The 19462-nt window shown below is 37.7% G+C and overlaps 1 protein-coding gene across 1 annotated transcript in view; it reads left to right on the forward strand.

Annotated features, from left to right (window-relative positions):
- AK9 (adenylate kinase 9) overlaps window positions 1–19462 on the forward strand; it is a 123568-nt gene that overhangs the window by 5366 nt on the left and 98740 nt on the right. The window contains exons 4-10 of the mRNA XM_069598140.1: window positions 2425–2552; window positions 4270–4333; window positions 5856–5908; window positions 6004–6100; window positions 11480–11592; window positions 15217–15405; window positions 18517–18645. Coding sequence (XP_069454241.1) covers window positions 2436–2552; window positions 4270–4333; window positions 5856–5908; window positions 6004–6100; window positions 11480–11592; window positions 15217–15405; window positions 18517–18645 — 762 coding nt within the window. The 5' untranslated portion in view covers window positions 2425–2435. The remainder of the gene's footprint in view (window positions 1–2424; window positions 2553–4269; window positions 4334–5855; window positions 5909–6003; window positions 6101–11479; window positions 11593–15216; window positions 15406–18516; window positions 18646–19462) is intronic.

Here is a 19462-nt window from a genome sequence, read left to right on the forward strand (position 1 = left end):
TAAGCCCATTCGAATATTCTTAACTTCCACAGAAAATGTAACCATATCACATTTACCTGGAAGGATATAGCCCCCTCTCACTTCCCCAGCGGCTCAATGGTAAAGACTCTACCTGGAGTGCAGGAGACGCAGGAGATGCGGGTTCAGCCCCTGGGTCGGGAAGATCCCCTGGAGAGGGAAATGACAACCCACTCCAGTGTTCTTGCCTGGATAATTCCATGGACAGAGGAGCCTGGCGGGCTACTGTCCATGGGGTCACAAAGAGTCGAACACAACTGCAGTGAACTGAGCGCGCACACACACATTTATTCCCCTCTAATACATTCTTCAAGGTTCCATGAGCAGTTTCCCAGACCACGAGGACAAAGTTTTGGTCCATCTTTCATGGAAAGTCTGCTCATTAAAATATTTACATAAGGTTTTATAACTTTTCCATAAAGGGCTTGTATATCTTTTGTTCTGTTTAATCCTAATTAGGGTTATTAGTTTATGTTTTTGCTGCTAAGTCATATTTGTCTTTGGTTATGCTTTCTAGCTATTTTTGATTTATAGAAATACAACTGAATTTTGTATAATGACTTTGAATTCAGCAAACTGGACTATTTTATTAATTCTTAAAATTTATCTGTGGTATATTTGAGTTTTCTATGTAAACAATCATATCATCTGGAAATAATTACAGTTTTGCCTTAAAAAAAGAATATTTTAAGTATTTAATCATTAGATATAATGGTTATCTTTTTGTCATACACTGTAACAATAAAAGAACTTCTATTCTTAGTAGGTAAGAGGTTTATCTTTTAGTGATCATTAAAGGGTGCTGAATTATTTCAGACTTCTATTAAGATGATCATATAGTTTTTCTCCTTAAATTTATTTTAATATGAAAATTAATTTTCCCATATTAAACTGTCCTTGAATTCCTGAGGAAACCCAACTTAGTGGAATCTTATCTTCTTCATATATTGCTAAATTCAACTTGCTAATACTTTGATTAGGATTTTTAAGAATCTTGTTCATGAATGAAATTGGCATATAATTTTGCTTTTTTGCACTATTCTCTGGTTTGGGTATGGAGGTTATATGAGATCCATAAACTGATGTAAGAGGTCTCCACTGTATCATTTTTCTGAAAGACTGTCTATATAATTATAAGACTTGGAGCACTTCAATAAAACCATCTGGTTTCCTTGTGGGAAGACTTATAGTTACTGATTCCATTTCTTTAATGGTTATAGAAACACTCAAGTTATTCTCTTTGTCTTAAGAAGCTGATTTTTCTAGTAATGTCAGTTTTGCTTAAGTTTTCAAATTTATTTGGGATAACTTTATGATAGCATCTTATTATCTATCTGTAGCATTATTTTCTCTATTTTGCTTCCCTCTATGTCTAATATTGTTTGATCAAGTAGACAGTAAATCAGTAAGCATTATGGAAGACTTAACCAATGAAATTCACAAACTTGATGTCAACATTTAAAGAATACTACATCAAACAAATATAAATTGTTTCTTCTTCTCAAAGATTTAGGGAATTTTTTAAAAAATTTATCTTGTGCTAACCCATAAGACAAGACTCGACAAATTTCAAAGAATTATTATAACATGGAGAACATTCTCTGACTATAATGAAAGAAATAAAAAACAAAAACATAGGAAAATCTTAGTTTTGAGATGTGAGAAAACACACCTCTAAAAAACTAATGTCTAATATTGTCTGTGCTTTCTATCTTCTGTTCTTGATCAATCTTGATAGAGTTTTCTATTTGTAAATCTTTTCAAAATACCACTATTTAGCTTTGTTGACCTTCTTTTTATAATGTTTTCTAATTAATTAATTTTTTAAATATTTTTCCTATTTTTCTTTTTCTAACTTCTTAAATCATAAGCTTATATATTTTGTTATATACTAGTTTCATTGTTTTTCAGTTCTACGTATTTTCTCATTTCCATTAGGATTTCCTTCAGAGCCACCAGTAGACCCTACATACATACCCATAGACAAATTTTTGTGTGTGTGTACATATAGCATTTAATTTGATATTTTTAAGTGTCTGCTATTGAGTTTTTGGGGGTGATTGTGTGTACACTAATTTGACCTTCAATAGAATACACACATCAAAACATTTATGTGTATATGTACATGTGTGTATTTTTTCCTTAATTTAGTCTTTCAAAGAGACTATTTTAGCTGTCTTTTATGTAACATATATTGGCTTTTGCTTTCTGTCTCAAACTATGAACCAAGTATTGTTTTAATAGATCAGTTTAACTTATTTGCCATTACTGGCAAAACCCATCTCCCACTGAAGTGGAATGGCTTCTGAGCTCAGTAAATTCACAGAATATTCTAGTTCTCCCCAACCTGCCTGCCTATTTCTCCTAAATTAGGCACTTTAACAATCTTACTCTTTCTTACTATAGTGTTTTGTATTATGACTTCTCAAGAGAAGACAGAAAAGCATCCTTTTGTGGATATATTTAACGAAGATGAAGCTGACATAAACTTTATGTTGTCTAAACCTGTTTGCTTTGTTGTATTTGGGAAACCAGTAAGTTATCTCTTCTAACTTATTATTCAATGTAATTTAAAAATTTTAAAGTCATAATCTAATGTTACCGTATAAGAATGAAAACCACATAGTGTGCTAATTTTTTATTGTTTTTTAGACTTTCATTGTATGACTTGACCTCTGATATAGTGCTGGTTGTAAATTATAACTTTCTCTCCTCTTGTACACTATTACTGAAAAGGAACCTAAGTTATATTTATCTTTGCTTTTATATTACAAAAAAATTAGCTCATCAAAGCACTGCTCTATGACAATTAGTAATAGTATGTGATCCAAAGTTATTTCACACTCAATTTTCACATAAAACTTCTATGAAGTTTGTTGTGAGGCTCTCTGGTTATGTGAAGGCAGGACTCTAAAGAAACAAACGGAAAATTCTCCCATCAGTGTCTAGAGCTGCTGAGAGGGAATGTGCTTCATCTTCACCCACAGTTTGTTAGTGGACCTATGTATCAGTTTTCCACAAAACAGGAAGAAACCAAGAATGGCTGTTGTAAGATAGCTTTCCTTCCTAGGCAGTTCTAGTAAGGACCTCTAGATAAGAACTGTTTTCAGCCACTGAGCTAGTTGGTAGCTACCATTAAAGGGCCTGAGGTGGTTAATATAAAAGCCTCTCTGGAATAGCAGTCTTAGGACTGAACCCAATTCTTGACTTGCTTTACTACAGACTCTGGGACAGAGTCAAGAAATGTTTCCAATAACTTTTATTATGTTTCTAAAAACATAATGGAGTTTTAAAAGTCAACAGTGGAAGCAATCAGATGTAAACCTTACTTCATTAAAGTGAGCTTTTATCTTTAAACTATGATACTTTTCAAAGATGTCTATTGAGAAGCAAGTTTTTGGTCTTGAAAGTTACTATATGGAAGTATTTACATATAGTCATTCACAATCATAAACTTTCAGTTCGGTTCAGTTCAGTCGCTCAGTCGTGTCTGACTCTTTGTGACCCCATGAATCGCAGCACACCAGGCCTCCCTGTCCATCACCAACTTCCGGAGTTCACTCAGACTCACGTCCATCGGTGATGCCATCCAGCCATCCTCTGTCGTCCCCTCTTCCTTCTGCCCCCAATCCCTCCCAGCATCAGAGTCTTTTCCAATGAGTCAACTCTTCGCCTGAGGTAGCCAAAGTACTGGAGTACTTTAGCATCAGTCCTTCCAAAGAACACCCAGGGCTGATCTCCTTTAGAATAGACTGGTTGGATCTCCTTGCAGTCCAAGGGACTCTCAAGAGTCTTCTCCAACACCACAGTTCAAAAGCATCAATTCTTTGGCGCTCAGCCTTCTTCACAGTCCAACTCTCACATCCATACATGACCACTGGAAAACCATAAGGAAATAAAATAATGAATCGCAATATTATCACAATGATTTGTATTCAGAATTATAAAATTTAACAATTCAAGAGGGCGATGGCTAGAATACCATTACAGTATACCTTCCTGATTTCAGGACTATTTTCTTAATTTAAAAAAAAATCACTTCACAAAATGTGACAAGTGGGACAGTTAACAGAGAAAAATGAAGCTATAAATATTTCATACCTAGGATCTATTCTTTATTTATTGTATGGAAAAAATTTTACTTGATAATATTTATGTAATTGTAGTACCTATTAATATAATCTTTAAAAATTGTGTTTTGTTGGAAAATAGCTATTCTCTTAGGTTTCACATAATTTCTTTCTTTTTAAGGGGGTTGGGAAGACAACATTAGCCCAACAGATAACACAGGCATGGAAATGTATTCGTGTAGAAGGTAAATTTTACCTTTCCCCCCCCCCAATATTTTATTATGAAAACTTTCAAATATGCATTAAAATGTAAAGCATTATACAATGAACACCCATACGCCCATCCACTTACTATCTAGAGTCTATGGTTATTTGCTGTATTTGCTTTATCAGACATCACTACCAACCCTGTTTAATGTTATCTTTAAAATAGCATCAAACATGTTTTGCCCTTTTGTTAGTCTTAATTTTGGTCATAGAATTTAAGATGTTTATGAAACATCTTTGACTCCATTCTACTGCCTCCAGTTCTCTAATTGCATAATTTAGAATGAATGGGGATATGTGTGTTGTGGGTATCTCCCTATGAAAGATGAGAAGAGATGGAACTCTCACAGCTGCTCATGGGAAGATTTCCCACGACTGAATTATCTTCAATGATTAATTTTATTTTTTATCATTTGTAATTCGCTTTTCATTCTTTGCAATATATAAGACAGGGATTTGTATCTTTGTACATACATATTCTTTTAATCAATAAAACTATTTATGCCTTAGTAGAAAAATAAGCAAAAGAATGAATCTATAATTCATAAAAGTAGAAATAAAAATGGACAAATATACGAAAAAGAGTTTAACTTTGTTATTATTCAAAGAAATGCTCAGGTAAATAATCTGATCCATATTTGCTGAATAGATTGGCAGTGAATCCTTACAGTTTCTACTATCATTGTTGGTAAGAATGTTATCAAATGAGCATTTCATATGCTGTTAGTGAAATGGTGATCTGGTACAACTTGGAGGGAGAACAATTTGTTAACACGTAACACAAACACACCCAAAACTTTAAAAATGTCCCCTTTTTCTTTATCAAAATAAAATCCACTTGTAGGAAATCTTAAAAAGCACCAAACTTATCATAGATTAACAGCAGGTAGGAACATCATAGGTTCCTGGGTCCTCCCCTAGGTTATGCCCCTGTCATTTCTCTCCTAGAATATCTTTCATCATGGGATTAAATATCTCCTCTTAAAAAGGAACCAAGTCATTAGAGATTAATTTCAGAGTTTTATCTACTTTTAACATTTCTGGATGTATAACTTCCTTTTATACAATCAGTGTGCAAAATTAATGGGCCGTAGATATAACTATGCATGGTTATAAAAGTATCTGGACTAGTAATGTTAATGCTAGTGTATACTTTGTATAATACTAATTTCCAAATCACTGTCATATACAACCTCATTTCATCCATATTCCCTGGTATACTACACAGAGCACAAGCATGCAAGGTGCAAAGGTGTTTGGGAAGTTAACTTCCCCAGGATCTTTTAGCTGGGTGAATGTCCGAGAGAAGTTGTTTATGGAATACGTTCCGCTACCTTGTACTTTAGATAGGCTAAGATGATATAATGAGTGTAAATGTGCTTTGTAAACTCTAAAGTGACACAAAGATCAATGTGTGTTACTAGTTAAAAACACACAAATATGTTTCTTACTTGAAATTCTCAGAACAATTTGTGCTAATATTCTGAATTTATATTTTAGCTTTACCAATTTTGGAAGAACAGATTGCCAGTGACACTATAACAGGAGCTATGGTAAATCTAAGTTTCAAAACTGTTATGATTTCTTTGAAAGCTGTGTATCACATGGACATTATACAGTCATATACGATATCTATGCTTGTTCTTAGTTGCAGTCAATGCTGATCAGTGGCCAAAGCATTCCAGATGAACTTGTCACAAAGTTAATGTTGGAGAAGCTGAACTCCTCAGAAGTCTCTCACTTTGGTATGTTCATTTTTATACATCAGTGGCTCTCAGAGCAACCTTAAGACTCATGGTTTATCTGAGGCACAAATAATTCCTGGAGTTGCACTTTTTATTTTTTCCCCTGGCACAGGAATCCCGGAGTCTGAATTCAGTTGAGTAACTCTGATAGTTTTATTTGCTTGTTTACTTGTTTTTGTTCTTCAGAATCTACATTTGTTCTCAAATTTTAGGTTTATGTGATTCAGCCTTCTTTTGGCAACGTGTTACCCAGCAAAAGCACCAATAACCTGCTGTGGCCCTTCCTGCAGTGCTGACAGCCTCTGCTAACTGCTTTCCTATTTGCCCTGAGTTTTATTACTAAGCCCTGTCAATGGTTAGATTTCTCTGCATTAATCCACACTCGTAAGACAGAAATGGGAACTAGAATGGCACCAACTTATCCTCTGGCTCCAGATACTTGCAGGCTTCAGCCTCTATCCAGTCTACCCTCTGACTCTGGACCCAAGAAATCTGTCTGTGCTCAAACAGATGCTGAACTGGGACTTTGGACCCAATTTCCCAAGACAGACTACTGAAGTTCAGAATGACTAAAAGGAAAAGGGCAAACTCTATGGCATTTGCCAAAGAAGAAAGAAGAATCAAGATATGTTTGGGAGAAAATCATCCACCTGAAAGAGATTTACTGAATGAGAGAAAAAAAATATAGAGATCTGCTTTATAGTCTCAGTACATTAAGAGAGGGCCCTGTGACTATTAAGAATACAGGGGCACAAATAAAGTGCAGTACAATGAAAATCAATAGTGGAAATAACAACAGCAGACTTCTCACTGAAGACTATATATATGTGCGTGTGTATACAAATATAGTTAGTTGCAGTCGATGTTGATGTTGATCAGTGGCCAGATATAATCTATATCTATATGAAGAAAGATCTAGATATACAGAATGAACTATTTAATACATAAATATATTAATATATCCACATATCTTTTATTTCATATAAATACACTTTATGTATCCATCCATTTAACTATATACTGATCAGTAATAAAGAGAATGTGTTTAGTCTCCCAGTCCTATAGGATTCTTTGTGACTCCATGGACTGTAGCCCGCCAGGCTTCTCTGTCCAAGGGGCTTCTCCAGGCAAGAATACTGGAGTGGGCTGCCATTCCCTCCTCCAACGAAGAGAATGAACTTAGGAAAAGCACTCAGAATGAGGAAAGTAAAATGAATAAAAAGGTAAAAAAGACAATCACAGAATTCCAGCATAGGTCATTAAATTACCTCAAAAAGTATAATGATTGAAACTGAAGACTATATATAAAGGTATATAGGCAAATTTCTTTTTGTTTTTTCTTTACTTCACCTTGCTGCTGCTGCTGCTGCTAAGTCGCTTCAGTCGTGTCCGACTCTGTGCGACCCCATAGACGGCAGCCCACCGGGCTCCCTGGTCCCTGAGATTCTCCAGGCAAGAACACTGGAGTGGGTTGCCATTTCTTTCTCCAATGCATGAAAGTGAAAAGTGAAAGTGAAGTCTCAGTCATGTCCGACTCTTAGCGACCCCATGGACTGCAGCCTACCAGGCTCCTCCATCCATGGGATTTTCCAGGAAAGAGTACTGGAGTGAGGTGCCATTGCCTTCTCTGTTACTTCACCTTACCTCTTAAGAAAATTTAGAGTGACTTACTCAGTCACAAAAAGATGACATAAATTGTAAGTACTGGCAAAAAGAGAAAGAAAAGAAAAGAAACATTAGAAAAATAAATCTACACAGCTTGCCATTCACAATATTCATAACCTTTCTGACTATTATGGAAAATGTCAAATGAAAGTAGAGAGACTGGTATAAAATCCCCCATGTGTCTATCACCCAGCTTCAACAATGACAACTCTTGTCCAGTCTTATTTATTCACACTTCTGACTATACCCCTCCCCCAACCAACTTTACTTTGAAGCTAATCCATATCATATCATCTGTAAATGTTTTAGTTTGTATCTCAAAAAGATAAGGATTCCTTCAAATTTTATTATATTACCATTATCATACCTAAAAATTAATAATAATTCATCTACTAACCCATCTGTGGTCAAATTTCACCCTGTACCTCATATACTTTTTTTCTAGTTGGCTTTAGTTTGTTGTCTGTTTGTTTGTTTGAAGCAGGATCCAACCAACCAGGTTTCACATATTGCTATTGCTTCATGTGTTACAATTCCCTTTTAATCTATAAATTGCCCATACATCTGTCTAGCATCTTGTGTTTTTTTATGCTAAAGAAACTGGTTATTTGTCTTTGAGTTTCCTAAGCTTCTGAATTTTGCCAGTTACACCCTCTGGTATCATTCAATGTATTCCTCTTTCCCCTAGACTTCTGGTACACTGGTACTGGTCCTGGGAGCTGGCAGAGGAAAAGTCAGTCGTATAATAATTCTTGAGCCCGAGGGCCATAATATCAGCATGCAAGTGCATGGCCTCAGTCTAGGCATGCACAACCGGGCTCATTGAAAGGCTAGAGTGAAGGCAGGATGTCGAGTCCCTTCTACCCAGCCTCCCCTCACCCATCCTACAGCAGTCCCAGAGAAATTTCTTTGGAACCTAGCACTTTGCTAAACACAGTTTGAAACTCTCTGCTAAGCAAGGATTCTTTCTGATGTTTGGTCTTATCCAGCAGCCTGGTAGATGGTAGAAGCAATATTGAAAGCGAAGGGCTTTCAAAATAGAGATATTAACTTGGGTCAGGGCCTGGGTGAGGCTGGGTGATTGATGATTCCAAAATCCCAAAGATGGATATGTGCTGCCAGGAACCCTGCACAGTAAAGTATTGCCAGATCCAATCAATGTTTTTCTGTACCAGAGCCCTTTTATACTTGGAGCATCTATCCCTATTTAAAAAAAAAAAAAAACTTTACATTATTAGTTATAAACCTTTTATTCACAGCCTGTCATGCTGTGTTGTCCCTGAGCCAAAATCAGATTCTATGAGCTGCATCCTCACCCAAGATAAAAAGGAAGAATCAATTCCTGGGTACCCTAAGAAGCCCCTCTCTGCTTTCTCTTTCTATATTCCAGAAAAAATCATTTTCCCAAGTGACTGATGAACAGCCTTGGTCTGGGCAGCCCCTGCCCCGGTGTGTCATATTGTAGATGGTACTATAAGTCATTGATCACCAGTGTGTCCATTCATGTCAGGCTGGCATGCAGTGAGATAACTGTCAGGGCTGCCTGGGTGCTAAGCTACCTGAAGTCCATGAATTTCTCAACACTTCAGCCTAAGAGCAGTGGCATGCCATCTTCGGTTTTGTGGGAGTACCTTCTTCTTCCCACTGTGCCAGAAAGCGGTGGCAAAGTGATGGTATGGGCCAGTTGGCTTCCCCTGGGCAGTGGTGTGAACAGTCTGAGTTGTCCCTTGGTGGGGGTGATGCAGACTGGGCATTAGCCTGTCGAGTGCCTATCTTGCCTATGATGGAATATGCAGAGCTTCCCAGCAAGAAGGGGTGTAGGGTCTACCATTCCTCCATCTTCAAAGCATGGAGTGTAAGGGCTTAGTAATGGTGTCAAGGAAAGGTGGGATGTGATGGTGGAATCCTCACCCATGCTTCCATCTTTATAACACATCTCTGGGATTAGAGAGGTTGACGGTGGGTTCAGCCACTCTGAGAAGTATCCCCTTGAGATCTTCCCAGAATTGGATCTAGAGAACTAAGTTATTCCTCTAAATCTTCCATGGTGAGACAAGCAACATAACTATCTGTGCCACAATTCTTCCATAAATATATTTCTGGGGTCTGGATATGATGATAACTGGCCACCTCTCAATGGGTAAAGCCCCCAAATCCATTGCTCAGAACACTGAGGCAGAACACTAAGAGCCAGACCCCATGGAAACAACCTGCTATTTCTGCTGGTTCCACCTTCCTGCTGGTTCCACCAGGAAAGAGACCAAGTAGGAAAGTCATCCGAATATACATGTCTACCCAAGGTTTGGCATGCCTGCAAACAGTCACACTCGGAATGCCCGAGAAGCTCTCTGAGCAGTGGCAGTGGTTGTGGTAATGGGCAGGGTGCTAGAGAGCACTGCAAACAGAGTGCCAAGCATCTTTCTGTCATCCAGTTGAGATACACAGAGCTGAGCAGTGCTGGCAGCAGAGGGGATGGGAGGGAGGTCTTGTATAGTGCCTTGTTGCTTAGAGGGGGAGGGCATGATCTCTGGGGACTGACTGGTCTCTGGACTTATCTGATCAAGATGGGTCAGCTGGGCAAGGGTTGAATTCAGTCTGGGGCTGAGTCATGCAGTCACCTTCACGGCAGCACCCAGCACTGCAGTGTGTCAGTCCAAGGGGTTAATGCCAGCCATCATGTCCCAGAGGCGGCACTTGACAACCTCACTCCGCTAACTTTTTATAAAATGTGTGCCAAAAATCAAAGCTTAATAACCATAATTTGTCAGTTCCTCCAAGGAAAAAATATTCTATAAAACAGCAGAAACAATTTGTTGAAGGCCTTTAATTTCCAGGAGAGTCAAGACTTTATTCTGTTCTATTAAGAGAAAGGTTTCTCTGCTGTATGGCTCAGGAAACTCAAACAGGGGCTCTATATCAACTTAGAGGAGTGGGATGGGGAGGGAGATGGGAGGGAGGTTCAAAAGGGAGGGAGTATACGTACACCTATGGGTGATTCATGTTGAGGTTTGACAGAAAACAACAAAATTCTGTAAAGCAATTATCCTTCAATTAAAAAATAAATAAATTTTAAAAAAGAGAAAGGTTTCTCAAACAATAGAGTGACATATTAAATAAATATATTAAGGAAACTAATATGATAATGGTATCAAGGGTGAATTTCAATGAGCAGATATAGGGTTTTGGGTAGGGATGCAAGCCAATAAACATACTAAGCCAAAATCATATTAATAATGTTGTTTCTTAACTGTATGAGGGTTACATGGGTATTTTTTTTTACTCTCTGTAACTTATATAAACACTGTATATGTATATTCTATTATATTATGAAATATTAATTCAAGAAAGAAAAATAATATACCATGCAACCCCTATGATTTACCTTTACCACTCATCATATGAGTTTTCCTAAGAGGAGTTAAAGAATTACAGGCATGGAATTTCCTTCTCTAGGCACCTCTTGTGCCTAAAATAAATTGATTTGGAATTTTTAAAGATGTTTCCTCTAGCCCAATAGTTTTATTGCCAGAAAAACATTATTCATAGTTATACATCATGTGGCAATAACCTTAATTATTAATTTTAAATGTCAACAGATATTTTAAGATCAGTGTTAGTATTCATCAATAGAGAAATGATGTTTTATAAATAATAATAAATCTCTCAGATATTGATAATATTATAAAACTTTAAAAATTATATTTCACTCTACAGGCTATATTATCACTGAAATACCATCACTTTCACAGGATGCCATGACTACTCTGCAGCAAATAGAATTAATTAGAAATTTAAAATTGAAACCTGATATTATAATCAATATTAAGGTAAGAATATGTCTTTCTAGTATAGAGTATATAAACATTATCTTTGATAGTTAAATTCAAGGAATGTTCTTAATTTTTTAAGGAGTTAAGGAAAAATAACTATGAATCAATTTTAGGGACTGAATTGTATTTTCTCATACCGCCATTCTTTTGCTCCTGTAGCTCTGTCCACAGAAAATACCGTCTTGTCCCTTCACCAGGCTTAACCATAGTCATTCTTTGAAAGTCGGTTCAGGCATCATCTCTACAGAATATTCCCTGATGACCACCCCCTCCACAGTAACACAAACAACAACTGACTCTCATTCTTACGCTCGCTCTCTCTCTCCTTATACCCCACCCTTTACTCACCACAGAAAAGTTAAATATTGTCTGACAACCGTTCACATTGCTCTTTTCTATCATATTATTAATACCGTACTATATTATAATTGTCCATTTTCTTCTAGACTCATGCCTTGCTTGGAGGCGGGAACCATGTCTTACTCCTGTAAACATCAAATAGCACAATAAATGGTACCTAATAAGTCGGCCAGTTAAATAAAATGAAAGGATGAACAAATAATTCAGATGTATGAATGTTAATAACATTGCTAGGTTGGTCCCAGTTCTTTCCTTTACCAACTGTAGAACTTGGTAAATCACATTTAGGAGCCTCAGTTTCCTCTAAACAAAGATGATACAAAGATAGCTGCCTCATAGGGTTATGGTAAGAATGCAGTGAGGTGAGGATCCCTAGTTTATAAAATGAATGATAGCTATTTATAATAATACCCTGCCTGGTTCCCCGAAGGGTTTGACAACTCAAATCCGTCAGATGGTTCTCAGCTCAGGTGCGGGGACTCAGTGGTGTGTTTGGGCCAGCTGTGAGAGACAGGTGGCATACAGTGCTGGGGTGGTGTTATCTGCAGCCCCAGCCACAGATCATGGTCAAGGGCCAATCAACATCCCTTTGTGACTTTTGGAATGTCAGCCGGGTGAACATGTATATAATGGAGAAAAGAAAAAACAAATCTCAAAGATTTAACTGAAACCAAATATAAAGTCTAGGCCATGGAAAATAGAGAGTGTATAGGAAATTAAGACTTAGTGGAATAAGAACACACAGATATACAGGCAGCAAGGTCCCAAATGCTCACTAAATTTGGGTCATGAATTTGGTTCTAAGTTTGATGATCCAAAGTAGAAGGGGAAATGTGACCAGTTATATAAAATTCACATTGTCCTTGAAAAGATGAGGAATTCCTCAGGAAAAACTTAATGAGAGATATGTCTTAAAATGGGTTCAATATAAGGATTGTAGTGTGTGTAGAAAATGAAGTCCTTAACCCCACTAATATTAGAAGTGTGACGGTAGGTGTCCATGGCAGTTCCTAGCTGGAGTGTAATCAGAGGACCTCATGTGAAACAGAACTTCAGTACAGCACACACTTCTCTGATGGTCTGACCTTATTTGGGAATGGAGTCTGGGAGTTCTAGACCAGAAGTTCTAAGCCTGGAGTCCAAGAACACTTAAGCACCCATGAACCATCTGAAATTATATGCAAATTTTATGTGTATGGGCATTTTCCTGATGCAAAATCTTACGGCATCATCATATTCTAAAGTGGTCTGTACTTTAAAAAAAAGAAAAAAGCATTAAAGGCCAGTGATCTACTACAGTAATGGTCCTCGGAGTTTGTTCCTAGAGCCAACTGCATTAGCAGCACTCAAGAAGCTCGTCAGAAATGCAGATTCTCAGGGAGCAACCCAGAACTACAGAAATTGTGGGGGGTGGCATCCAGCTGTCTGTGTTGAAAAAGTTCTCCAGGTGACACTGATGCTGCTGAAGTTTGAGGACTGCTCTGAGGCACAGCCGCACCCTAAGACTGATAAATCATTTCCCATATGTGAAAAGGTCCATCTATGGTTTTTCCAGTAGTCATGTATGGATGTGAGAGTTGGACTATAAAGAAAGCTGAGCACCAAAAAATTGATGCTTTTGAACTGTGGTGTTGGAGAAGACTCTTGAAAACCTCTTGGACTGCAAGCAGATCAAATCCTAAAGGAAATCAGTCCTGAATATTCATTGGGAGGACTGATGCTGAAGCTGAAGCTCCGATACTCTGGCCACCTGATGTGAAGAACTGACTCACTAGAAAAGACCCTGATGCTGGGAAAGATTGAAGGCAGGAGGAGAAGGAGATGACAGAGGATGAGTTGGTTGGATGGCATCACCGACTCGATGGACATGAGTTTGAGCAAGTTCCAGGAGCTGGTGATGGACAGGGAAGTCTGGCTTGCTGCAGTCCATGGGGTCGCAGAGTCAGACACGACTGAGTGACTGAACTGAACTGAACTGATACGTGAGAACAGGAGACAGCTAGAGGCAATAGTCTTTGCCAAGGACGCACAATGTGAGCATTCTAGGTTGCTGAATAAGGGCAAATATGCATATATTTTTTAAATTACCAGTATGGGTTGAAATCTTTTGTGTGTGAAAAATTAGCCTAAATAAAAGTCTTGCCTCAATAAGTTCCCATCCCATTTCCATATAGAAGTGGTCAGAGGAAATCAGAACATTAGCATGAAAAGTTCTAGTTTCTTGCCCCCTTTCTCAAATGTGTGGTGCATATACTGTTGGCATCAGAATCACTGAGGATGTTCGTTAAAATGTCTGAGCCTTACTCCAGACTTAATAAATCACAAGGGAAGCAGAAACTTTTATTTATAATCCTCTGTATAGAGTTACACTCTAATGTTTTAAAACCGCTACTAGAGAATGTCATCCAGAGGTTTTTATCCTGAAAAATACTCAGAGCGGGCTTTACAGCCCCAAACCTTAGCTTATCATTAATAATGAGTTACAGAGAGTGGGCTACGGAGCAGAAGGCCTGGGCTCAGGCTGTAGTTGCCCCTCACGACTGTGGCCTGATGCTGCCAGAGCAGTCCCTCTCTGATCTGAAATGGTTTGGATCCTAATATTCTATTACTTCTCTGACAGGGTTAGTTTAAGTACTGAGTGAAATATTATACACATGGAAGCATTTGAAATGAGGAAATCACTCACAGACTTTGGTTTTGGCCTTTTTTACTATCCAGATTCAGTTTTCTCATTTGCAAATGATAAGGTTAGACTAAACCAGGTGACCTTTCAGGTCCCATTCGTTGATGCTATTTTATGAAATACTTCATCCATAGAGCTGTATATCATAGTAAATATTATAAATACATGATATATTTTTTGTTGGAAAAAAATGTGGCTATCCCATCATTTTCATCCATTCTCAGCCTTTTCAAACTAATCTGACAAAATCCTCCTGTAATACCTCTGCTAACTAAACAGATTTTCTATTCTACTTCTCTATCTCTTTCTATTGTTATTCTCTCTCTTTTTTTTATTCTACAGCTTCTGAAACTTTCTCATATGTATTACTTTTGGGTAAAGAAAGTGTTGCCATAACATAAAAGTTGTATCTTGTGCCTCTCTTGGCATGTGATGAAATCTGATTCAAAATACCATTTATAGTACTGTATTTGCTCAGGGTTTTGAGGAATTTGGGGGTTGATATATTGCATAATATATGAACAGGAAGCAAAGGCATACTCAAAATGTTTTGAGTAATGATTAATGTTGTTCCTTAGTGCCCTGACTATGATTTATGCCAAAGAATTTCGGGGCAAAGGCAGCACAGTAGTACAGGAAACATATACACAAGAGATCAGTGGGATCCTGAAGTCATTGAGAATCGTAGGAAAAAGAAGAAAGAAGCCCAAAAGGAAGGAAAAGGAGAAGAGGAGGGGGAAGAGGAAGAAGAGCAAGAAGAAGAAGAGGTAATATCTGTGTACAAGATGCTATATTTCTAAAATTTGCTATAGGGACTATCCCTGATGGTTCAGTGGTTAAGACTCCCCACTCCCAATGCCGGGGGGGTGGGGCTGGGTTCAATTCCTGATCAGGGAACTAGATCCCACATGCCACAGTTAAGACCTGGTGCAGCCAAATAAATTAAAATTTTAAAAAAGAAATAAAAAACACCTTGCTTGCACTGTATTGGTTTCATTTTTAAAAACTGCTGTAATTAAATGACAGAATATGAATATTCTATACAGAAAATTATATTTTCCTTAAGGTTTGATTTAGTTCGAGGAAACAAAAAATATTTCATGTTTTCAAGAACTATTAGATCATAATGTAAAGGTCATCAAGTTTAAGGTCATCCTTCTTGTCAGGATGGAAGTCCCTCCATATCCTGACAGCTAATCTGCTTCATTTCATAGCAACAGAGAGTCACTGGTCACCTGCCATGTGTCAAGCACTATGCAAGCTAGTGTGAAGAGTCAGAACAACAGAAAACATATGTAATTTGAGGAAGAAGGCAGCCCAGATAGAATCCAGTTTATGAAGTTAACATAACCCCCGATTCCAAACTCTGACAAAGAGAGCACATGAAAATAAATCTATACCCCAATTTCACATATAATAGCAATCCTAAAGTCAATACTAGTAAGTATAACACATCGGGACCTCAAAAGAATCTTATTCCAGACTTAATGAGGAAAATTGGATGCTAAGAGTCAGGAAGATCCACTGGAGAAGGAATAGGCTACCCATTCCAGTATTCTTGGGCATCCCTCCTGTTCAGCTGGTAAAGAATCCACCTGCAATGCGGGAGACCTGGATTGGGAAGATTCCCCTGGAGAAGGGAAAGGCTACCCACTCCAGTATTCTGGCCTAGAGAATTCCATGGACTGTATAGTCATAGGGTCACAAAGAGACTGACATGACTGAGTGACTTTCACTCATCCACTCAGGAAATTTGTTAATAGCTAATGGGCTGGATTTAGCCCACTGGGGTGAGTGAGACAGGTCATAGCTTGCCAGTCCTTGCTCTATTGAAATATACCTGTGATTTCTATTATAGATTTACTTATTTATGATGTTTAATAATTTTAAGTAGTTTCTATAACTTATATATTATCATGAATAAATACTATTTCTATTAGGGCCTAGACTCAGTTAAGTCTGATGTTAATGTAGAAAGTGATACATTGCAAATCATTTGTCTAGTAGAAAAGATAAACCCCAAAGGCAACAGTTTTATTGCCCTGAAGGATGTTAAGCAGGACATCAAACTTTGTACTCTGATTTCAGTGATTATACATACTTCAGTTTTGTTATCCTGCTGCTTTCCTCACTACTGGGTTAAATGAATTTTCGACATTTGTTCTTTCATTTAAGAGCAGATCTTAAATGAAAAGATCTTTCATTTAAGAGCAGAACTTTTAAGGGGTTATGTTAACTTCATAGTTAAACACTGTAACTATGTGTGATGATGGCTTCCCTGGTGGCTCAGACAATAAAGAATCTGCCTGTAATGCAGAAGACCTGGGTTCAATCCCTGGGTCAGGAAGATCCCCTGGAGAAGGCAATGGCAACCCACTCCAGGATTCTTGCCTGGAATCCCATGGACAGAGGACCCTGGGAGGCTACAGTCCATAGGGTTGCAAAGAGTCAGACCCAACAGAAGCGACTTAGCATGCACGCATGCATGTATGATGATGGGTGTTAATTAGATTTATTATGATCACTGCACAATAAGTACAAATACAGTTGATCCTTGAACATCTCCAGAGTTGGGGCACCAACCCTTTCTGCAGCTGAAAATCCAAGTTAACCTTACAGTCAGCCTTCTATATCCACGGTTCTGCATCCTACCAACCACAGATCATGTAGCACTATGTATTTACTATTGAAAAATATCCTATCAGTGGACCCACACAGTTCAGCCTCACATTGCCCAAAGATCAACTGTATTGAATCATTCTATTGTACACCTGAAACTAATGTAATGTTATATGTCGATTATATCTCAATTTTAAAAACCTATTAATGTAAGAATGCCCATTTAAAAATATAAAATAATCTTCCCCCTGTGCAAATAAGGCATTGGATAAATAACCAGAAACTATTCTAGCTAAATATTTCAAGTAGACCTCATAGCAAATAGGAATAAAAGTGTGTGATTTTAACATGAATAAAGCATACCATCATAATAAATATAATAAATATGTACGTGCATGCCAAGTTGCTTCAGTCATGTCCGACTCTTTGCAACCCTATGGACTGTAGCCCACCAGGCTCCTCTGTCCATGGGATTCTCCAGGAAAGAATACTGGAGTGGATTGCCATTTCCTCCTCCAGGGGATCCTCCTAACCCAGGGATTGAACCTGCATCTCAGTCTCCTGCATTGTCAAGTGGGTTCTTTACCACTAGCACCACGTGGGAAGCCCAAATATGATGATAATAATGGGGAAATAAATATGATACAAAGGTCATTTTTTTCTGTGAACCCTTTCATAACCATCTTCCCCCATCACTCTCCATCCCTTCTCCCCTGCCATCATCTTTCTTCTTAGCTCTTACCACCACAGCCTAACCTGTGATGTATCTATTTGTCTACTTGTTTATGCTCTGTCTTCCTCAATTGGGATGTGTGCTGTCTAAGCCCCAAGCCCTTACTTTTGTTCTCTGTTATATTTCAAGCTCCTAGAACAGTGTCTGGCGTGGGGTAGGCACTTAAGCTTTACTATTAATACATGAGTGAATCAATGAGTGAATGAGCTACAAGCTCAGGTACTTAGAGAAAATCCAACTTCTTTATTTTGTCTCTAAAAATCGGATGTTACTCCCATACTCTTCCCTACTCATTGAGGGGCAAAAGAAATGAGTAAGTATCCAAGTCAATTTAAAACTTTATTCCATCTGATAAAAGACCTTCAGGGTGTTCAATCTCTCTAAAATAAATATCCTATTTCCAATCTCCCCTTTTCCCTGCTTCTTACCCCAAAATGGCATGCAGGTATAGGAAGAGAGGGATATGACTTGGAAATGAACTAATCATTAACATAAAGATATTCAACATGACTTCTTTTCCATTTAGGCATTTATTGCTGAAATGCAGATGGTGGCTGAAGTTCTTCAACACCTCGTTCAGAGACCTGAGGATTATTTGGAAAATATCGAACACATTGTTAACCTTTATAAGGAAATAATTCTTCATCCTTTAGAAGTAAGAAAAAGATATATTGCTAAAAAAGGAATTTGATACTTGTGTTTTGCGTGCCTGTGTACTAAGTTGCTTTGGTTTACGTCCAACTCTTTGTGACCCCATGGACTGTAGCCCACCAGGCTCCTCTGTCCGTGGGATTCTCCAGGCAAGAACAGTGGAATGGGTTGCCATTTCCTCCGCCAGGGCATCTTCCCAACCCAAGGATCAAACCTGCATCTCCCGCATTGCAGGCAGATTCTTTACTGCTCAGCTGCCAGTGAAGCCCTATTCGTGTTTTATCCCTGGTTAAATAGCTTTCACATTTCTTCACCTTGTGTATTATCTGCTTCATTCTCCTCCTCTTGAGCTTGGTAAAATGCTATCAGAGTAAGATTGCTTTCCAAAGGCTGTTTCACAGAGCAACATTATTTTATTCTTACAAAGCAACAGTGCTGCTGAAAAGTGATAAATGAATTGCATGTTTCAAAAGTCATTAGGGGAATTTATTTATGGTTGGGGATTGGAAAGTCCATATTAAGGCATTGTTTTGTAAAAGCATTTTGAATCCAAAATGTATGGGTTTATAAAAACAAATGTACACCTAAGGTGCATCTTTTATTCTGAAAGGAACTGTTAATTTAGTTAAATTACAATCTAAAGAAAGCCATCCAAGACTGGTTTCTCTGTGTATCCTATTCAAAGTTGGTTATTTGTAAATATGATAAGGCTATTATATATTGTAATAAGAAAGTTATAATTAAAAGAATTAGCATTTTAAAAGGATGATTACTGAAATTATGATTATTGAAAAGCATGTTTTTATGTTTAAAAATCCAGA

This window comes from Ovis canadensis, chromosome 8 (genome assembly GCF_042477335.2).
Source record: "Ovis canadensis isolate MfBH-ARS-UI-01 breed Bighorn chromosome 8, ARS-UI_OviCan_v2, whole genome shotgun sequence".
NCBI lineage: Eukaryota > Metazoa > Chordata > Mammalia > Artiodactyla > Bovidae > Ovis > Ovis canadensis.